The 18,103-nt window shown below is 37.9% G+C and overlaps 1 protein-coding gene across 1 annotated transcript in view; it reads left to right on the top strand.

The window, feature by feature from the left end:
• Nucleotides 1-18,103, top strand: part of LOC129433746 (A disintegrin and metalloproteinase with thrombospondin motifs 20) — a 98,290-nt gene that overhangs the window by 23,310 nt on the left and 56,877 nt on the right. The window contains exons 7-11 of the mRNA XM_055192380.2: nt 1,608-1,648; nt 2,046-2,151; nt 5,680-5,826; nt 11,033-11,174; nt 11,652-11,756. Of these exons, the coding sequence (XP_055048355.2) occupies nt 1,608-1,648; nt 2,046-2,151; nt 5,680-5,826; nt 11,033-11,174; nt 11,652-11,756 (541 nt within the window). The remainder of the gene's footprint in view (nt 1-1,607; nt 1,649-2,045; nt 2,152-5,679; nt 5,827-11,032; nt 11,175-11,651; nt 11,757-18,103) is intronic.

The following is an 18,103-nucleotide window of genomic DNA, read 5'->3' as shown; positions in this document are numbered from 1 at the left end:
CCAGCGATATGGACCCAATGCTGTATGGCTTAACCCATTATTGTACTGATCTAATTAGGGCTGTCACAATGATAAAATTATCGCCTCATCGCAATTGTTTGACCTCATCGCAATGATTTCAGATCACCACAATGATTGCACATCTCTCTAAAAAACACAAGGGGGAGTTGCGGCGCCTGTATCAGATGGCGCTCCTTAACTGACATTATAACGCAAAGCCATTCAATACAGTGGAAAAAAAAGCATTTAAAGAAATGACGCAAAACTTTTATAAGCAATATCAATTGTTAGATAAAACATACATTTCCATAAACAGCAATTCCAAATTAAGGGACGTGAAGGATGCTATTCTTAAGGATCTGTAAAGAATTGATTTTTTTGCAGCCACTACAGACACATACATGGTCCAGTACTAATATGACCTAAGTAGGATTGGCTATTATTTAAGGCCTGTTCTGGTATAGTCAGTTTATTTAATTGCATTTTTATTTGCAGTTATTTTTCAGACACTTTATTGTGTTTTTTTCCTATAAGGAATTTTCAGTGTTTGAAAGATATATTCATTAAATAATTACTTTTAAATATGTGTTATGTGTATTAATATTTACTGCCAGGTAAACCTTGCAAAATATTTACTTTAAATAATCACAATAATTATTTATTGAACAAAAAAAAAGAGAATTAAATGTCAAAGCTATAAAACAGGCAATTAATCGTCATGATCGGCAAAGGTTCATAACCGTGCCAGCCCTAGATCTAATTAAATTTTAGGTGTATTGGTCTCCAAATGGAATAAAATATAATTTAAAATTGTATTTATTATTATTGAATGATTGATTTTATTTTTTAAATACATGTAGGAAAAATTATGAACTGAAGAATATTCAATGACAAATTATATTTGTACCACCGTAGTTGAGGTCAAGAAAAATATTCATGACGCTGGTTTAAAACTATATGACAGAATATATCAACGCTTAATGACATTTTCAATTACTGTATTACTTTAAAAAGTGGTCAGTTATGTTGTCTTGGCAATGTCAAGTTGTCATAACAAAGACATTTCTAGCAATGTCATCTTTGCATTAAAAATGACATAATTGAATCAATGACACTTAATGACAGTTGTCATAAATGTGCATACAATCTCCTTTATGTTCGTGACAAGTGTCATGTCAGGATTATGGACACCCCTTCAAATAAAGTGTTACCGAATTATGAAATTGTTTTGATACTGTATGTGCTAAATTCATAATGAGAACTTATTAAACCCAAGTTTTTTATTCTGCTATAAAATATAACACTTTAAACAATGTCATTTTATATACAAAATATAATTTTATCTTGACATGCACATTATCTGTTTCATGCTGGTCCAGTTTACGGTATGAGAACTCATTGGTTTGGTGTATTCATTTTTTTGTAAGCCTTTAAAAAGTCATTATTTTACATGCAGTTCTGGAATATTTATAGCTTTAAAAACATAATTTCAAATAGCAAACAAAGTCTGAAGATTCCGTCTGGCCCTGAGATACAAAAGATGTCTTTTTTTCATGCAAGATGCCATTTTGGCGTAGATTTTGTGTTGATGTGTGTTTGTGTCGCAGGGAGGATATCTGCCGAGCAAAAGACAAGTGTGACACGCTAGGTAAATAATCTTCTGCTAGATTTCTGCAGTATGTGAATTTTCTGTATATAATATACATACATTATTTGCATGATTTACAAAACTGGAGGTGGCTGGACGTACTGTATATTTGTATGATATGGGTTTCGTTTAACATAAATGAGTGTTCAGGAAAGCTGTCAGCTGTGTCGGTGGTGTAAGAGCAGCTGTGTGTTGGTGAATGACTTCTCTTTAAACGTCAAACCCGCTGACCTGAGCCGGGCCTCTGCGCAGGTGTTCAGAGCTCGTGATCTTTCATCCATGCAATTTTAAAGAGGGCTCAATCAGGGCTAAGAGGGTTAAAGTAGCTCTCTGGTTGGATGTCATAATGACATTTCAATGTAATAAACTCTCACATGTGTTGCGTGTGTGTTTGAAGGTTTGGCGGAGTTGGGGACGATGTGCGATCCGTACCGCAGTTGCTCCATCAGCGAGGAGAACGGATTGAGCGCTTCCTTCACTATCGCCCATGAGCTCGGACACGTGTAAGTTACTCCAAACTCGCTCAAGAGCCGAACGCAGGTGCAGAGCGTAATGAAGTCATACCACCGCTGTAATAACAGACCAGAGGTCATACTGTAGCTGCTTTCATTCATAAATAATAACACATGTCTGCTTCTATAGTAGTCTTTTTTGTAGTTCTTGAAATGTTATTTTTTGTAATAATAATTTGGGACAATCATGCCAAAAATGTCACAATTCCAAAAAACATTATCATAACAATTGGCCTTATTCAGTCCACCGCCATGTTAAGGCTGTGAGGGATGGACGTCCAAGAGTTTGTCCCATGTATTTTCCCCGTTATGTTTTTTCAAGACTTAATAACATCTGATTGACTTGATCAAGCTATTCATGTGATAGTTTGCTGTGCAAGTATTGTTAGAGGTAAAACCCCAAAGTTGTGTCCAAATCACTGCTGAAAAACCAATAGAAACCATTACAGAAATGCTAATGGTTTCCATTAAAATACCAATAGGAACCATTAGCTTTTACCATTTAAACAACTACAAAATCCCTTTTTTTGGGACATATTCCAGTAATGCCCCACCAATAGAACCCAACACATACCAACAGAGACCCATAGAGACCATTACAGTTTCCATTACAACCAATAAAATTCCCATTAAAACCAATAAATCCAATATAATTCTGTGAAGGTTTCTATTGTTTTTTATTAGGGATGCACCGATATGGAAATTTTGGCCGATACCGATAACTCTTTACATTGGGGGCCGATAACCGATATATATATATATATATATAGGCCGATAAATATTCATATTAATTTCACAATGAAAAACTCGCAGACCACGGACATCTTGTCTTTGCGCTAGACTAGCATACTCTTCTTAAGCCCGCAACATGTGTCATCTTCGTGCTATGTCACAGAAAGCACCAATCAAAACTCCACATGGCCAGCAATGAGCAAGTGAAGTGGTTCAACAAGCCAAAATAATCCATCATTTATCGGCTTTCATTTATCGGCAATTTTGCTATCAGACCAATAACCGATAATATTAAAAATAAGCTGTTATCGGCCGATAACGATATGTCGGCCGATATATCGTGCATCCCTTTTTATGTTATTTAGTTAGAAATGCTTCTGTTGATTCTGGTCAATGTGCTTAAAAAACTTACCGGAAAGAAGTTTTTAGCGTATGCATGCCTTGCGTTTTTGTAATCTGTGTAAATTGGAGCTATGTACTTAGTTATTTGAAACTATTAGTGTTTTTAAAAAAAGTAAACATGCTTACAACAATAGAAATTAGCGATAAACCAACAGGCTAAAACAGAATTGATGTACACCATCCATTGCTCTTTTCTCAAATATGTCCCTTTCACATTTTAACAATCCATGATTTCTGAGGTTCTTTGTCGTGTGGAAATGTATAAAACGCTGTATTTTATGTGTTTGAATGGCTGAATGATCCAGCATCCTACAAAACAATATGTTTGAAGCGCACGCCTTGGACGTCTATCCCTCACTTGGTTCGGAATCAACATGGCGGCGGACTGAATAAGGCGTATGAGGTTAATGTTGAATCAACAGGTCAGAGTAAAGTTAAGATATTGTGCACTGCTTTTACTATGTATAGTGGACAATGCAATGCTCGATATGGCCGTGCTGGCGAGGAAAGTCTTGCCTTCCAGTTTAATGAACCAATCATCAATCTGTAAAGACTGATTATTCTGTTTGGAGGCGGAGCTTTGTACAAAGTCATGTGAGGTGCTTGACAACCTTCATGCATGCACATTAGCCAAAACGACCTCAAATAAAGGTGTTTTTGTGTGATGTCAGGTTCATTTTGGTGTTTTAGCACATAATTTTAGAGATATCTGTCTTTCCCTATTCAAGTAGATCGGACTTTAGTCTTGCATGACTGAAATAACTTCCTGGAGGCATTGCAAACATTCCCACGGGTCCTTGAAATCCGTGAAAGTTTTTGAAATGTGGGGGGAAAAATTCAAGGCCCTGGGAAGTTTTTGAAAATCTACATACATAGATACAGGTCATTGAAAGTGCTTGAATATATTTTATGCAAGAAGTTTTCTGGAAAAAAATCCATATTATTTCCTGTTTAGTGTAGGATAATATCATAAAAATTCTAGACTTTTTAAGCCCATGTGCTAAACTGTTCACTTTAAATGCTTATATCTTCTGTATGCGAATGTTGATTCATACCAAAATGCTTTTTTGCATAGTTGTGTTTGACACATGAAAACATCTCTGGTTACATATGTAACTGTTGTTCTCTGAGAAGGGAACGAGACGCTGCGTCTCCCTTGTCATACTTCCAGCGTCCCTGTAACGCCGTCTTTGGCAATATTTCAGATAGCGGAATATTTCCTGGCTCCTGCATCACCCTGTCTTTGTCGTTAAGCCTCACTGTTGGTTGAATTTGATATACACATTCAGACACACTTACTTCTGGAGGCATCCCCAAAGTGTCACCGCAGTGATGCAGCGCAAGTTTCCTCGAAAGGGAACTGTAACAATGTATCACGATGTAACCTTGCTCTCACTTGAAATCTGTTTCAGGGTATTTGACCTGGAAAGTCCTTGAATTTGAATTTAACTAAGGTGTGGGAACCCTGAACATGGCACAAATTAAGGGACTTTAAGAGACCTTAAGAGACTTCCCTTTGTTACAGGTTTTACTGGATTTCTCCAGATAAGTTAAGAATGGTAGATTCGAGTCTGTTTTTGGTGCTGTATAAATGAGTTCAGTGTGAATCAGTGTATGACAGATATTTCATCCTCCCACCATCTGAAGAAATTCCTTCCACTACACAGTGGGCTGAAGTTTTATGCGTTCATTTCATTGTAAATGAGTTGCTTTCAAATCTTTTAACATTTTTCCAAAACCACTGCCAGCATGCAAAGAAAGCATTTCATGGTCTGTCAAATAACATGCATGTGTTGTTGGTCAGATGCAATTTTGAGGGTTTTTAGTTCTGTTAAATCGGGACAGAGAGCCCTTGAGTAAAGCACCTGTTCCCCCCAATATTTCTTGGGCGCTGCGGTCGGGGTGTGCGAAGTTGTTTGATAATGAATCGCACAAAGCTGCTGATGTCTGTAAGTTTTGTGTTGATGTTTTGGTCTGTCGTTGAGGATCAGCATGTGGTTTCAGTCCGACTCCTACGATCGCTTTTGAGGATGCGTAACAGCTGGATTTAGGACTGTGGCCTCAGCGGATGTTCAATGCTATTTTGGAAAGATTTATTCCAGTGCAACTCGGCTCAAAGCCGTTTTATTTAACACAAATTCATTTCAGGAAACTTCCACTGTGTCATTAATAGATGTTTGGTTTTCTTTGATTTTTTTATTGTCTTTTAAAGTATAATTTGATCATACAGGGTACAGGTAAGGCAGCTGATAGGGTTTATGGTTGATTTACGTGCAGGTGGTCTTGACATCAATGATCTTTAAGCAGTTTCAAAGCATACACTGACCTCATCTCCTCTACATGATTGTAGTCTTATAGGAAACCAACAATCGTGTGTTGTTGTAGGTTTAACATGCCTCACGATGACAGCCCGAAGTGCCGAGAGGCCGGCGTCAAGTACCAGTATCACGTCATGGCTCCGACCCTGAACTACGACACCAGTCCCTGGTCCTGGTCCAAATGTAGCCGAAAACACATCACGGATTTTCTCGAGTAAGTACCGTTTTTTGTGTTTGTAAATTTCAGATGTTTCTAGCAGGTTTAAGCTGTCCAGTTAGGTACAGGTCACGCTCCCTAAAAGTTTAAAATCACACTTCCCCTTTGTAAAGACGCTCTTTCTGTCTGACTCCTGTCTGCTTTCTCTCGGGGTGCCGGACAAACAGTCATTTAGTCGCCGGCGTGCTTGGGCCCTCGGCAACCGCGACCCATAGCAACCCCTCATTGAGGGCTCTCAGAGCATCAGCTCAGCTGAAGGGTTCCTTCAAGACAGGAAATGTCATTTATAATTAGATTTTCTCCGGACGCGACCCTTTGATCTTCTGCTCTAGTGGATCCCGAGTGCTTGACAAAAGAAAGTGTTGTTGGTAAGAGATTCACTGTGAAGTTTGTAGTACATCGTGTCCCGTATGAGCAGGTTATGTGATTTATGTGGGAATGGGACATTTCGTCACAAAATCTGAACTCTGATGGGATTTTTTTGTGCATTTTTTTAATTTTCACAATGTGTTACAAGTACAGGTCTTCCATTTGTTTCATACATTTGAATGAGGGATGTAGAATGTAAAAGTGTATTCATCTAGGCATAAGATTGTTTCCTCCTTATGTAAACCTTGTGCATGCAAAAAACGCTGGAAAACAGACCAATCTCAAAATAACAACAAAGGTGACGTTACAGTCCAGATGTGCGACCCCAATATTAATTGAAACATTAAATTAAGTACAATGTTGTTACAAAACAAAGTTGTAAATGCTGAGTTAGCGTTATATGCTAGTTAATGCTAGCAGGTGCATATTAAAAAAACACAAACTTATCACTGAGAAATGTCCATTAACAATCTCCAAACAATTGATTATTCATCCAAATCTGATACAGACTCAAACATAAGATCTGTTTACACACACACAGAGCTACTGAAGGAGAAACAGCCAATCAGAGCAGAGCTCAACATTATTATTCATGACCCTTATAATTAAGGTAATAATAGACCATTTCATTATAAAGACAAATCCAACAAACGCCCATTAGGGTTGTAAACATATAAATGGACTCTGGATCCTTTTTGCACTTTATAAAGACACAAACCTTCTGTGTAAATATCAGAGCACAATTTAACAGATTATTAACATGCATTCTTTGGCACATTTAAAATACAAATAACAGGTTAAGGGATTAGTCCATTTTCTTAAAAGAAAAATCCAGATAATTTACTCACCACCATGTCATCCAAAATGTTGATGTCTTTCTTTGTTCAGTTGAGAAGAAATTATGTTTTTTGAGGAAAACATTGCAGGATTTTTCTAATTTTAATGGACTTTAATAGAGCCCAACATTTAACACTTAACTCAACACTTAACAGTTTTTTTCAACAGAGTTTCAAAGGACTCTAAACAATCCCAAACGAGGCATAAGGGTCTTATCTAGCGAAACGATTGACATTTTTGACAAGAAAAATAAAAATGATGTACTTTTAAACTTTTCGTCTAGATCCGGTCCAGCGCGACCTAACGTAAATGCGTAGTGACGTAGGGAGGTCACGTGTTACATATATAAAACGCACATTTGCGGACCATTTTAAACAATAAACTGACACGAAGACATTAATTAGTATCAGTTGACATACAACAACGTCGGAACGGTCCTCTTTCAACACACTTGTAAACACTGGGGCGGAGTTTCGCGTTCGTCTTCTGTGACCTCTTGACGTGATGACGTATTGCGTGGGGGCAGCTGGCGCATCACGACTACATGACGAGAAGTTGTGCTTTAAAAGTGTATATTTGTTATTTTTATTGTCAAAAATAACAATCGTTTTGCTAGATAAGACCCTTATGCCTCGTTTGGGATCGTTCATAGTCCTTTGAAACTCTGTTGGAAAAAAAACTGTTAAGTGTTGAGTTAAGTATTAAATGTTGGGCTCTATTTAAGTCCATTAAAATGAGAAAAATCCTGCAATGTTTTCCTCAAAAAAACATAATTTCTTCTCGACTGAACAAAGAAAGACATCAACATTTTGGATGACATGGTGGTGAGTAAATTATCTGGATTTTTCTTTTAAGAAAATGGACTACTCCTTTAATGACAATTTAACATGATTTATTTTATAAAAAAAACAACATTGCAGTGCTCAATGGTATAATGGCATTTAGCAGCACAAAAGGTCATGCGTTTGAAGCCTAACCAGTGGCTAAATACTGAAGTGCTGTTTCCAGCAACTTGTGTTGTGTGATGTAAAATTCTCATGAATGATCCTGTTTCACGATGCATGATGTAAATTTCATGTTGAGTTTAAGGAGAACACTTAAGCGATGTTTGTGGAGATGTTTTGATGTAGAGGAGAGCTCTTGTTCTGCTCTTTTCATTGGTGGAAAGCCTGTTTGAAGTCTTCAGAGCTTGAGAGCTCCTCAATGATGACTGAGACTCTTCACGTGTGGAGATGTAGTTAAGTTATTGTGCTTCACTCTCAAGAGCACTTTACAATACACTCTCCTGTCAGATTAAAGACAAGCAAGCAAGAACACACACACACAGACTCAAACAGATGCTAATACTATGGCACAAACATACTGGATATGCACAGACCATGCAACTTTATATTCAAAAATAATTAAAAGATTACTACATTTTCATAGAACAAACATCAGATAATATACTCAACCCCAAGTTGTTTATGTCTTTCTTTGTTCACTCGATAAGAAATTTATTTTTTTGAGAAAAACATTCCAGGATTTTTCTCGATATAGTGGACTTTAGTTTAGAGTTTCAATGCAGCTTCAAAGGGCTCTAAACGATCCCAACCGAGACATAAGGGTTGTGCTTTTAAAGTACTTTTTTTGCGAAAATGACGATGGTTTGGTTAGATAATGCTGGGTACACACCACAAGATAATTGGGCTGATTTTGAGCCGATTTCCCCCCTTCCCACAATCCTAGCTATGTCCCGATTATCTTGATGGTCATACAGATGATCTTGTCATATTTTCCCTTGGTGTGAGGTGTGTTAAGAGTGTCCAAACTTGATCAGAAGAACGTCGGAGCTGCCCCGATCGCCAATCGTAAATTTTAACATCAGGACTTCAACACAAGCATCCTGCTGATTTGACTTCCTCACACAAGAAATCTTAAAACATTTAAATTTGAAACACACAACATATTTTCCGATAGCTTTGATCCATTGTAAACGGTAATTTTTTTTCCAGCAGGAGACAAACATGTCTTAACTACAACAGCAACCAAATCATCTGTGATTGTCTGAAACAGGTGTTTTACTTCACTGCCAAATACAAATTGCACAAGCAAGAACAGCGATTGTCGTAATTACACATCATGCAGTTTCTCCAGCCGCAGATTTCCTGTACGCACACGGCAAGCAAACGCAAAACGAACTTTGCTTTGTTGAACGGCTCTCTGGTAGCGTCAACTCAAAGAGCTATTGAGGGATTTTAAGCCCGACAATTCAATAAGAATTCAATGAGTTGCTCTCAAAACAGCTGTTCTTTTGTGCCTCTTATATTTGTTTCAAAGGAAGGGTGTGGTATGATGAGATATACAGTATGTCATTACAGAGCAGGAAAGACCGCGAGCTGAAGGCGTCTTGGGCCCAAGTGATAAAGCTGGCGCTGGTTTTTGGCACATGCTTGGAAAGCCACCAGCTCTGTGCATTGTAAAGAAGGAAAAGTGTGTCTTTTCCCACGTTGAAATGCCGCCTTTGTGGAGTCTGGAGGTCTAAGTTAGTCCAGTCAATCATTTATCAGCAGGTAACAAAGCAGACCACCCACCGTTGACTCGACTACGATCTTACACTTGACCTACAGACACAGGTGAAATTAAAAAGACTGCATTTGTATTGTCCATTGATAAAAAAAGAAACAAAGCAACAGGTGCTATTCAATAGGACTTCCTTGGTATTTACAGTGCTCCCGAAGGCAGAAGAACCTTAAATGGCTTTTATTAAGGAAAATCGAGTTTGGATATAAATGTATGTTGGCAGTGAACACAACCACCATACAAATGAAAAAATCCACCCTCTCTTTGTTTATTAATCGCCATTAAACCAAAGCAGTCTCATTAGATATGCATTATCTTGTTAATGTGATGTCACACTGATAAAGCCCCACCCACAGCCACTGACTGACTAGTTTTACCCAAAAGAAATGTTTGTTAGCATGTTGTACAAGTATATTATTGTCCCAGACTGTATTCAGAGGAATAGATCTATTTTTTACCGAAACTGTAGCTCATTTGCATTTAAAGGTACAGGCACGAAAACAGCGCATTTTTGCTTCCTCTCAAATTGGGGCATTTTGAACATGCTATAATAAATGATCTGTGGGGTGTTTTGAGCTGAAACTTCATAGACACATTCTGGACACACCTGAGACTTATATTACATTTTGAAAAATGATGTAACGATTAATCGTGCAAATATGTGTTTTCTCAATGAATGAATTTGAATGAATTACGGTGAAATCCCGCCACATCCGCACGCCAGGGGGCGCTCTCATGCAGAAACTCAATTTGTGCCACAGAAGAAGTAGCATTACAAATGCTATTCCAGGAAATGTCTACAGAAATATGTTTAAATCGCCGTTCTTCAAATTGTTTCAGGTATTTTCATGGGTGAACGTGATTTCATCAAGTAAGATGTGATCCTGGATCAACACCATTGTTGGTCATGGATCAACATTTTCATTAACCAATCAGATTGCAGGATTAAGATTAGTGTGCATGTTAGATTTTGGGTTAGGGGCTTTTAAGAAATACTCCTCAAACTATTATTTCCCACTAATTTGAGGGTTTAAAAATGGTTAGTGTTTGAGTTAAGGGTAGGTTGGGGTATCTTTGATTAAAACGTTGATCCAGGATCAACAAAAAATGTTGATCCAGGATCACATCCCACTTGGTGAAATCATGGCGACCATTTTCATGATAATAAAGAATATTTTGAATGATTTTTATTTAATGAGTGTTGCTTTTTTAAATGCACGTTATAAACGACTCCGACTCATAATGATTTTAGATTGATAAGGACTTCCTACTGACCAAATGCCGTAGTACACGCACAAGCTGTGAAGCTGTGAATCGTCTTGCGATTCAGAATTGATTTCAGACATTTTTATGGGACACACGATTAATCATTACATCCCTAGCTACAGAATCATTGATTTTGTGTGTTAATATCTGTTTTTATTTTCTTTACCAGCACCGGTTATGGCGAATGTCTACTGGACGAGCCTCCGGGCAGAACCTATAATCTTCCTGCCCAGCTCCCGGGTCAACTATACAACGCCAACCGACAGTGTGAACTCATGTTTGGTCCCGGCTCTCAAGTCTGCCCGTTTATGGTACGACATCTGTCAACGTCAGCTCATAACACCAGTTAGATGAGGATTTCAATGGTTAAGATAATGTAAATGTACGTATAGATCCCTGGCAAGTTTTAATAAGCAACCCGTCTGCCGTGAGGTAACACAGTGGATCCATTCAACCCAAATGTTGTGGTGGTGATGTCAGAAACTTAATGACTCATGTCTGTTAATGAGATATCAAGAAACATTGTGCCATTGTGTCCATGTGAGATGTGGTTTGCTAACGTCTGCTATCTTCAAAGAACCTATTTGTGGTGAGATTCCCCCAACGTTCTTCTTCCGAGTTTGTTGTAGCTCATTAAACCATCCAAAAACTTTTCAATGCATCTCTTGTCTTTTCCATTGAATGCAAGCTGCGGTCAGAATGATTGATACCCAAGTAATTGAAAAGAAAGCTTTGGTCAGGATTAACCGAGCAGAAGTTTGGACTGAAATGTCTCTTGTGTGCTTCAGAAACAGTGTAAACGTCTGTGGTGCACCAGCGCTGACGGCGAACACAAAGGTTGTCGCACTCAACACATGCCTCTCGCTGACGGGACTGACTGCGGTTATGGGATGGTAAGACGCTTTTCTTAAACCTTAGATCCTTTGTTTGTGTTGGACGGTCAGCCGTGCATTAAACTGGAATGTCAGCGTTGATGAGGGGGAAATCTGAGCTTGCCGTATTCCAGTCTGTGACATTAAATCTTCAACACGGGGTCAAATTAATTTCATGTCTTTAATCCAACACGATTGTAAAAATGTCACAAGCTGGAACCAAGTGACCTACAGGCCAGTGTGTAAAAGTAAACCCTGAAGTTTGTCAGATACTCCCAGGATACTTGGCGGTACAATAAGAATTAAATATGCTGAGCGTGTAAGTGTTGTAATGTTAGCGTCTGTATCTCAACTCTGAGATGTTAATGTGAATCAGGAACGTTTAAGATCTTCGAGGGTCTGGTGTAGGTGAAGTGCGTCTTTGAAACTCAGTCTAGTCACCTTGTTTCGAACCCGTGACCCCCAAACCTCTTCACAACACGGGTGACTGGGTCACTGGTCAGTAACAGCCTTTGGGTTCAGACACAATAGACCCCAGGTTCAGATTCAAAGAAGAGGGTCACTCGCTAGAGAAGGGGGCTTTTTCTCTTTCTTCTCAACCCTTGAAAAACTTCAAAAACGTTGTGTGCGGTATTGGATCACCTCATGCCAACGTTGGAGGCGCATGAAGGGTGGCTGTTCATTGAGTGAACAAACCATTGAGTTAACCGAGGTGGGGAGAATCTTAATCCAACCAAATCAACTGGACTCAGGTTGCTGGGAACACAGAAAGCATTTTGGATTTCATTAACCATGCGGGACGTGCAGCCCTGCAGGTGAAGGAGGGCGTGGGGACGGGCGTTTGTTGGCCCATCACTAAAGCCAGAAGAGCATGAAGGAGTTCATCTTAGTGTTAAACGTATAATCATTAATCATTATGAACAGTTTTACCAGTCATTTAAGGGGAATTATTAGGAATTATTAGTGGTCCCAACCTGATCTCACAATAATTCGTATGTATGTTACGATGTGACAAATGGGTATGAATTCGTAAGAAATTAATTGTAAAAAAACAACAAATATTATGGTGCGTTTACATCAGACGTGAATAAAGCGAATAAATTGTGCTATTTCCGTGTAGTTGGACGCTTGAGCATTTTGAGTTAACTTGTTTAATTTGCGCATGAAATTTGCGTCATTCGCGCATGAAATTTGTGTCATTCGCGCATGAAATTTGCCTCATTCGCGCATGAAATTTGCCTCATGCGTGCATGAAATTTGCGCAATTTGTGCGTGAAATTTAGATGCGAACACTTTCTTCCAAGCATGATCCTTTTATTCCTGTTTTAATAAAATAAAATAAAATAAAATAAAATAAAATAAAATAAAATAAAATAAAATAAAATAAAATAAAATAAAATAAAATAAAATAAAATAAAATAAAATAAAATAAAATAAAATAAAATTTATGAAGCGTATTGTACAGCTCGGGGTGTCCACATACAGTGACAGTGATTTTGTCCTCAATTTGTTGTTTCGTATTTTAGCCTCCGCTCGCTACGTTGTAATCATGTCACAACAAGAGGAAGCTCCTGATTGGTTTACGCGCCGCATATATCAGCCAACGTTCAGATTTTTCTACTTATGCGTTACGTGTGTCAAATGCCTGAAATGCTTAACTCATTCACCGCCATTGACGAGTTATCTCGTCATTTATGAGTTCATATTTAACTAATAAAAATGCCTTTCTGGACGAATTTCAAAGTGAAAGTGTAATACCGCTTTTATCCACCAGATGGCGCCAAAACGAATTTATCAAAACGGATGTTAAAAAGATTTTAAGATTTATTTTAAATGCCTTTATGTTTGATAGTCATTCTGAGTCTGATCTCTAACATAAATTCCTTTAAAAAAACGCAATTTTTTAAGCTTTTTGCTCAAAATGTTGTATTTTTGAAGAGAAATATCCATATTTCAGTGGTAAAATTAAGTAGAAAAAGTACATTTATAATGAAAGGTTTTTTCCCCATTTTGTTTGTTTTTTGTTTGTTTATTGTTTGTTTGAAAGCAGAGGGTGTGTTCTTTAATTTGATATAATTTGTATGTTTATATATTTATAGAAAATAATTTTTCCTGCAAGGAATTTTGTGAAAATTTTGTGAAAATCACAAAAATGCAGGTGGGCAACTTTTCTCAAAAAGGCTGGCGGTGAATGAGTTAATTTATCATTTGCGTAAAACATGCCTTTGCATTAACTTAACATGTAAATTACTCGCACTTAATGATTCATTCGTGTCTGGTGTGAACACACCTTTTGGAAAAAGCATAAATTAATAAATAATAAAAAGCATAAAAAATATAAATGAATGACATCATAAAATATGTATGAATTGTCATGTGTTGGTAATTTTCCAGCGCATTGTATTTGTTTATTTATTTATTCAATTTAAACTTCTTTATTACATTTGAAAGCTATTAAAATACTTTCTTGTTTTTATTTCATCTCATTTATCTTTCATTGTTTGTAGTTTTGCTCATGGGTTTTGAAGATAAAGAAAATGGCTTGAGAAATGGTGCAGGTCGAATTCAGTCTAATCTTTTACCAGCCAACAGATTACTGTAATTTGTGCCAGAAAGAGTTTGATTAAACAAGCAGCCTTTGATGTAAACAAAGATGTGCCATGCATTTTAAAAGTTGACAAGACGATTTATTAATAAAGCCCAATTATACGTCTCGCTTTTCATTATTTACACGAGCATGATTTTTTTCAACCCGCTAGCCGAGGCACTTTTATATACCGTGACGAGCAGAATAGTTACTGCGTGAATGTCCGTGACTCCCCAACAAAAACAGGGACACAAAGGATCTTTTTTCTTTCGATTCTCCCCCTCTCGGCCCCTGCACCTTTGTTTGTGGTGCTGAGGGCCGGGTGTCACCTCCTCACGAGGCCGTTTGAAGTGGCAGAAGTTAAAAGCAGAAGAGACTCTTGTCTCGACTCACCTGCCCGTCTCCAGCTCTTTAATGTGGGAAAGGTACTCACGAAACATCTCTGTCTCGGTCTTCTCTCTCATCTGTCTCAAAACATCATGCGTTTGATCCCATTTGAGGTCGGGCTGGTGCATAAATGGGCCGCTATGGCGAGAAATTCCAGTTGTTGATTGTACCGTTGTTGCACAGTGTTATTCAGTGAATGCGGAGGGTCAACGTGACAAGACCAACGTAAGAATCATGAGCATAATTGCTTTGATTCTTTGTGACCCCCTAAACTATCCCCCCATTCTTTTTGGCCTCTGTCCTCAATTCCCTCTACCCGTTTCTCTCTTGGGCGCTGGTGCGAGTAATGCAGTCACATGACCCCAGTGGTCGCTCTCTCATTCGGTTCAGTAAGTCTTGGATTAACAACAGCATCACGTCACTTGCTGTCTATAAATACAAACATCTACCACCCTGCTCGCAGATTTGTCTTCTCCAGGGTCTGAATACAGCAGGATGATTTGAGTGGCCTGTAGACCAGCACAAACTGCCATAGACCAGCATAGAAACGAATGATGGTCTTTATAGCCGAGTATCTGCTGCTTTGAAGATAACAGTGAAGTATGTGTTTATAAGCAGTGTAAAGGGAGATATGTAGTTAATGGAGTCAGAATAAAAGTATTCCAATAAAGATGGTTGTAAATGAGAGAAACATCAATAAACATCATTTATCGTAAAAATAATAGGACACAAGCGGAAATGATGAGACATTTTATAGTTTTACATCTTGAGAAAAACAAAAGATGCCATTGTGTTTCTGGCTGTAGAGATCAGTACAGATCTTTTTTTAAAAGTTCAGTCCACTTTAACAAGAACCAAACCCAGACCTCTTGAAATGGACAGAAACCCCATCAACACAACACTTTGATCCCAGAAATGTCCTTAAAATTGCCAGCGTGCCTTCTGTGTAAACACAAACACGTCCCATGTTTTGGGATCGCTCCCACAAAGGTGACCTAGTAACATTGTCGTAACATTTACGGAAAGCGCTGTGTGTGACATAGACACAAGCAATGCCGTGAGGGATGTGCCATCACAACAAGAAATATGGTTTAACTCTTTAAAAAGGTTTTGTTTTAAATGCACATTAACATTCACGAGAAATGTTTGCAAACTGTCTGACTGGGAACACGTCACTATCCGCGCTGTCCAAGATGCATCTTCATCCACATGCGCGTTTGACATTTTGGTTTCGGTTTTGAAACATGCAAGGATAAAAAAAAACATTACATAATTTCATAAAATATTTCACCAAATAAAACCATTGTTTTTAGCAATGTAAAAGGTGCTCTTTAAGAGTGACAAAACTCAAAAATGAATCTTCCTCACGCTGACTAACAGATCCAAAGCATGCACGCAGATATATTCACACAGATACACAGTGTTGGGGGTAACACATTACAAGTTACGTGCATTACGTAATAATATTACTTTTCTGAAGTAACGAGTAAAGTAACGCATTACTTTTTAAATGTACACATTAATATTTGAGTTACTTTTTTAGTTTAATTAATTCAATAAAATTTTTTAAAAATTCAATTCTGAATGCAGAACTTGAAAGAGATCAAGCCTCAGCCAAGAAAAGTAACTAAAAAGTAACGTAAGTATTACTTTCCATGAAAAGTAACTTAGTAACGCAATTAGTATTGAAATATATTAAAAGTAACTTTCCGCAACACTGCAAATACACATAATTACAATTTTAAAAATATCTGTTTTGACAAGAATTTACACAGATATAATCTGTTATGTCTTAAGTGAATGTTTGGGTAAAAAATATCTGATGTGTAAGATTATATTAGATCCTTGCATTACAGTAGGTCTGTCTCAATGTCAATCAAACAATAAAAGAAAGAAAAAGGTTGAACATATATTTTTCCTGTAGATAATTGTTTTTGACTTTGTGTGTGCTAAATCTATTAGTTGTACAATGCTTTTAATGTATGGATGCAGTGATTTTGTTTTTGAACCTTCAAAATCGTTAACTCAATTTTTCTCAAAATTGACTTTGCAGAGCATTGTTGCCATCTTGTCAAAAATATCAGTTGCAAATGCGATCATTATAGGTGCAGTCTGGAGCCCTAATCGTGTGTGTTTGTTTAGATGTTGAAGTCTGTCATTAGGATGTAAAGGGATTTACAGAATCAGCAGATACAGTACAGTGATATTTGTCATGTCATTTGTCAACATGCATTGAAGGACTGACAAAAAGCCATCAGGGTATGTGTGTCTTATACTGATACAGGAGTTTTAGTTTTTAATGCAGTCCCGATTGCTTGGCCAAAGCATTGCTTAACACAACCCGCTTTTCACAATGCAGTGCAGACAGCATGTGAACCGTCCAATCTGTTGTCTTTGTATCACATATGTTTGTGTCAAACCCTCTTGTGAAGTTGAGCTGTGAGCTATCCTGCATGTAATGCGATGAACGGTTTGTAGATGAGCGTGTGAAAATGAGAGAGAGAGAGGTGTTTAAAGCAGTGGTTGTACTCTATCATTCATGCGCTGATGGATGCACGCTGACTGCAGATTTACACAATTACAGGCTGCTTTAACTATACAGCTTCACACAGCAGATGCTAAGAGCATTTTTCTCTCTCGAGTGGTTTTGAGTTTCAAGTCAGGTTCTGTAGGTCACACATACATCAGTGCTTCTTCTCATAGACTTACATTGTTTTTATATCAGGCTATGGATAGTTTCTGTAATCTAAACCAAACCTTCAGATAAACCTGTGGATATCAGCGCAGCGCAAAAGGTTGTAGGTTCAATCCCAGGGAATGTGCATGCTGAAAAATGTATAGCTTGTAAAGCACTGTAAAACCTGATGTAAGGGCCATTCACACTTCAACAATAACTAAAACGTTAACTATAACGATAACTATATTAGCATCCACATCGCCGGATGTTAACAATAACTGTATTGCCGTCCACATCCCGGATGGTAACGATAACTATATTAGCGTCCACATCACCGGGCGATAACGATAACTATATTAGCATCCACATCACCGGGCGATAACGATAACTATGCTGCCGTCCACATCGTCAGACAATAACTATATTGGCGTCCACATCACCAGACGATAACTATATTAGCATCCACATCACCGGGGGATAGCGATAACTATGTTGCCGTCCACATCGCCGGATGTTAACAATAACTGTATTGCCATCCACATCCCGGACGGTAACGATAACTATATAAGCATTCACATCACCGGACGATAACTATATTGGCGTTCACGACACCAGACTATAACGATAACTATATAAGCATCCGCATCACCGGGCGATAACGATAACTATGTTGCCGTCCACATCGTCAGACGATAACTATAACTATATTGGCGTCCA

This window comes from Misgurnus anguillicaudatus, chromosome 6 (assembly GCF_027580225.2).
Source record: "Misgurnus anguillicaudatus chromosome 6, ASM2758022v2, whole genome shotgun sequence".
Classification (NCBI taxonomy): domain Eukaryota; kingdom Metazoa; phylum Chordata; class Actinopteri; order Cypriniformes; family Cobitidae; genus Misgurnus; species Misgurnus anguillicaudatus.
This window is presented reverse-complemented; position numbering and strand designations above follow the sequence as displayed.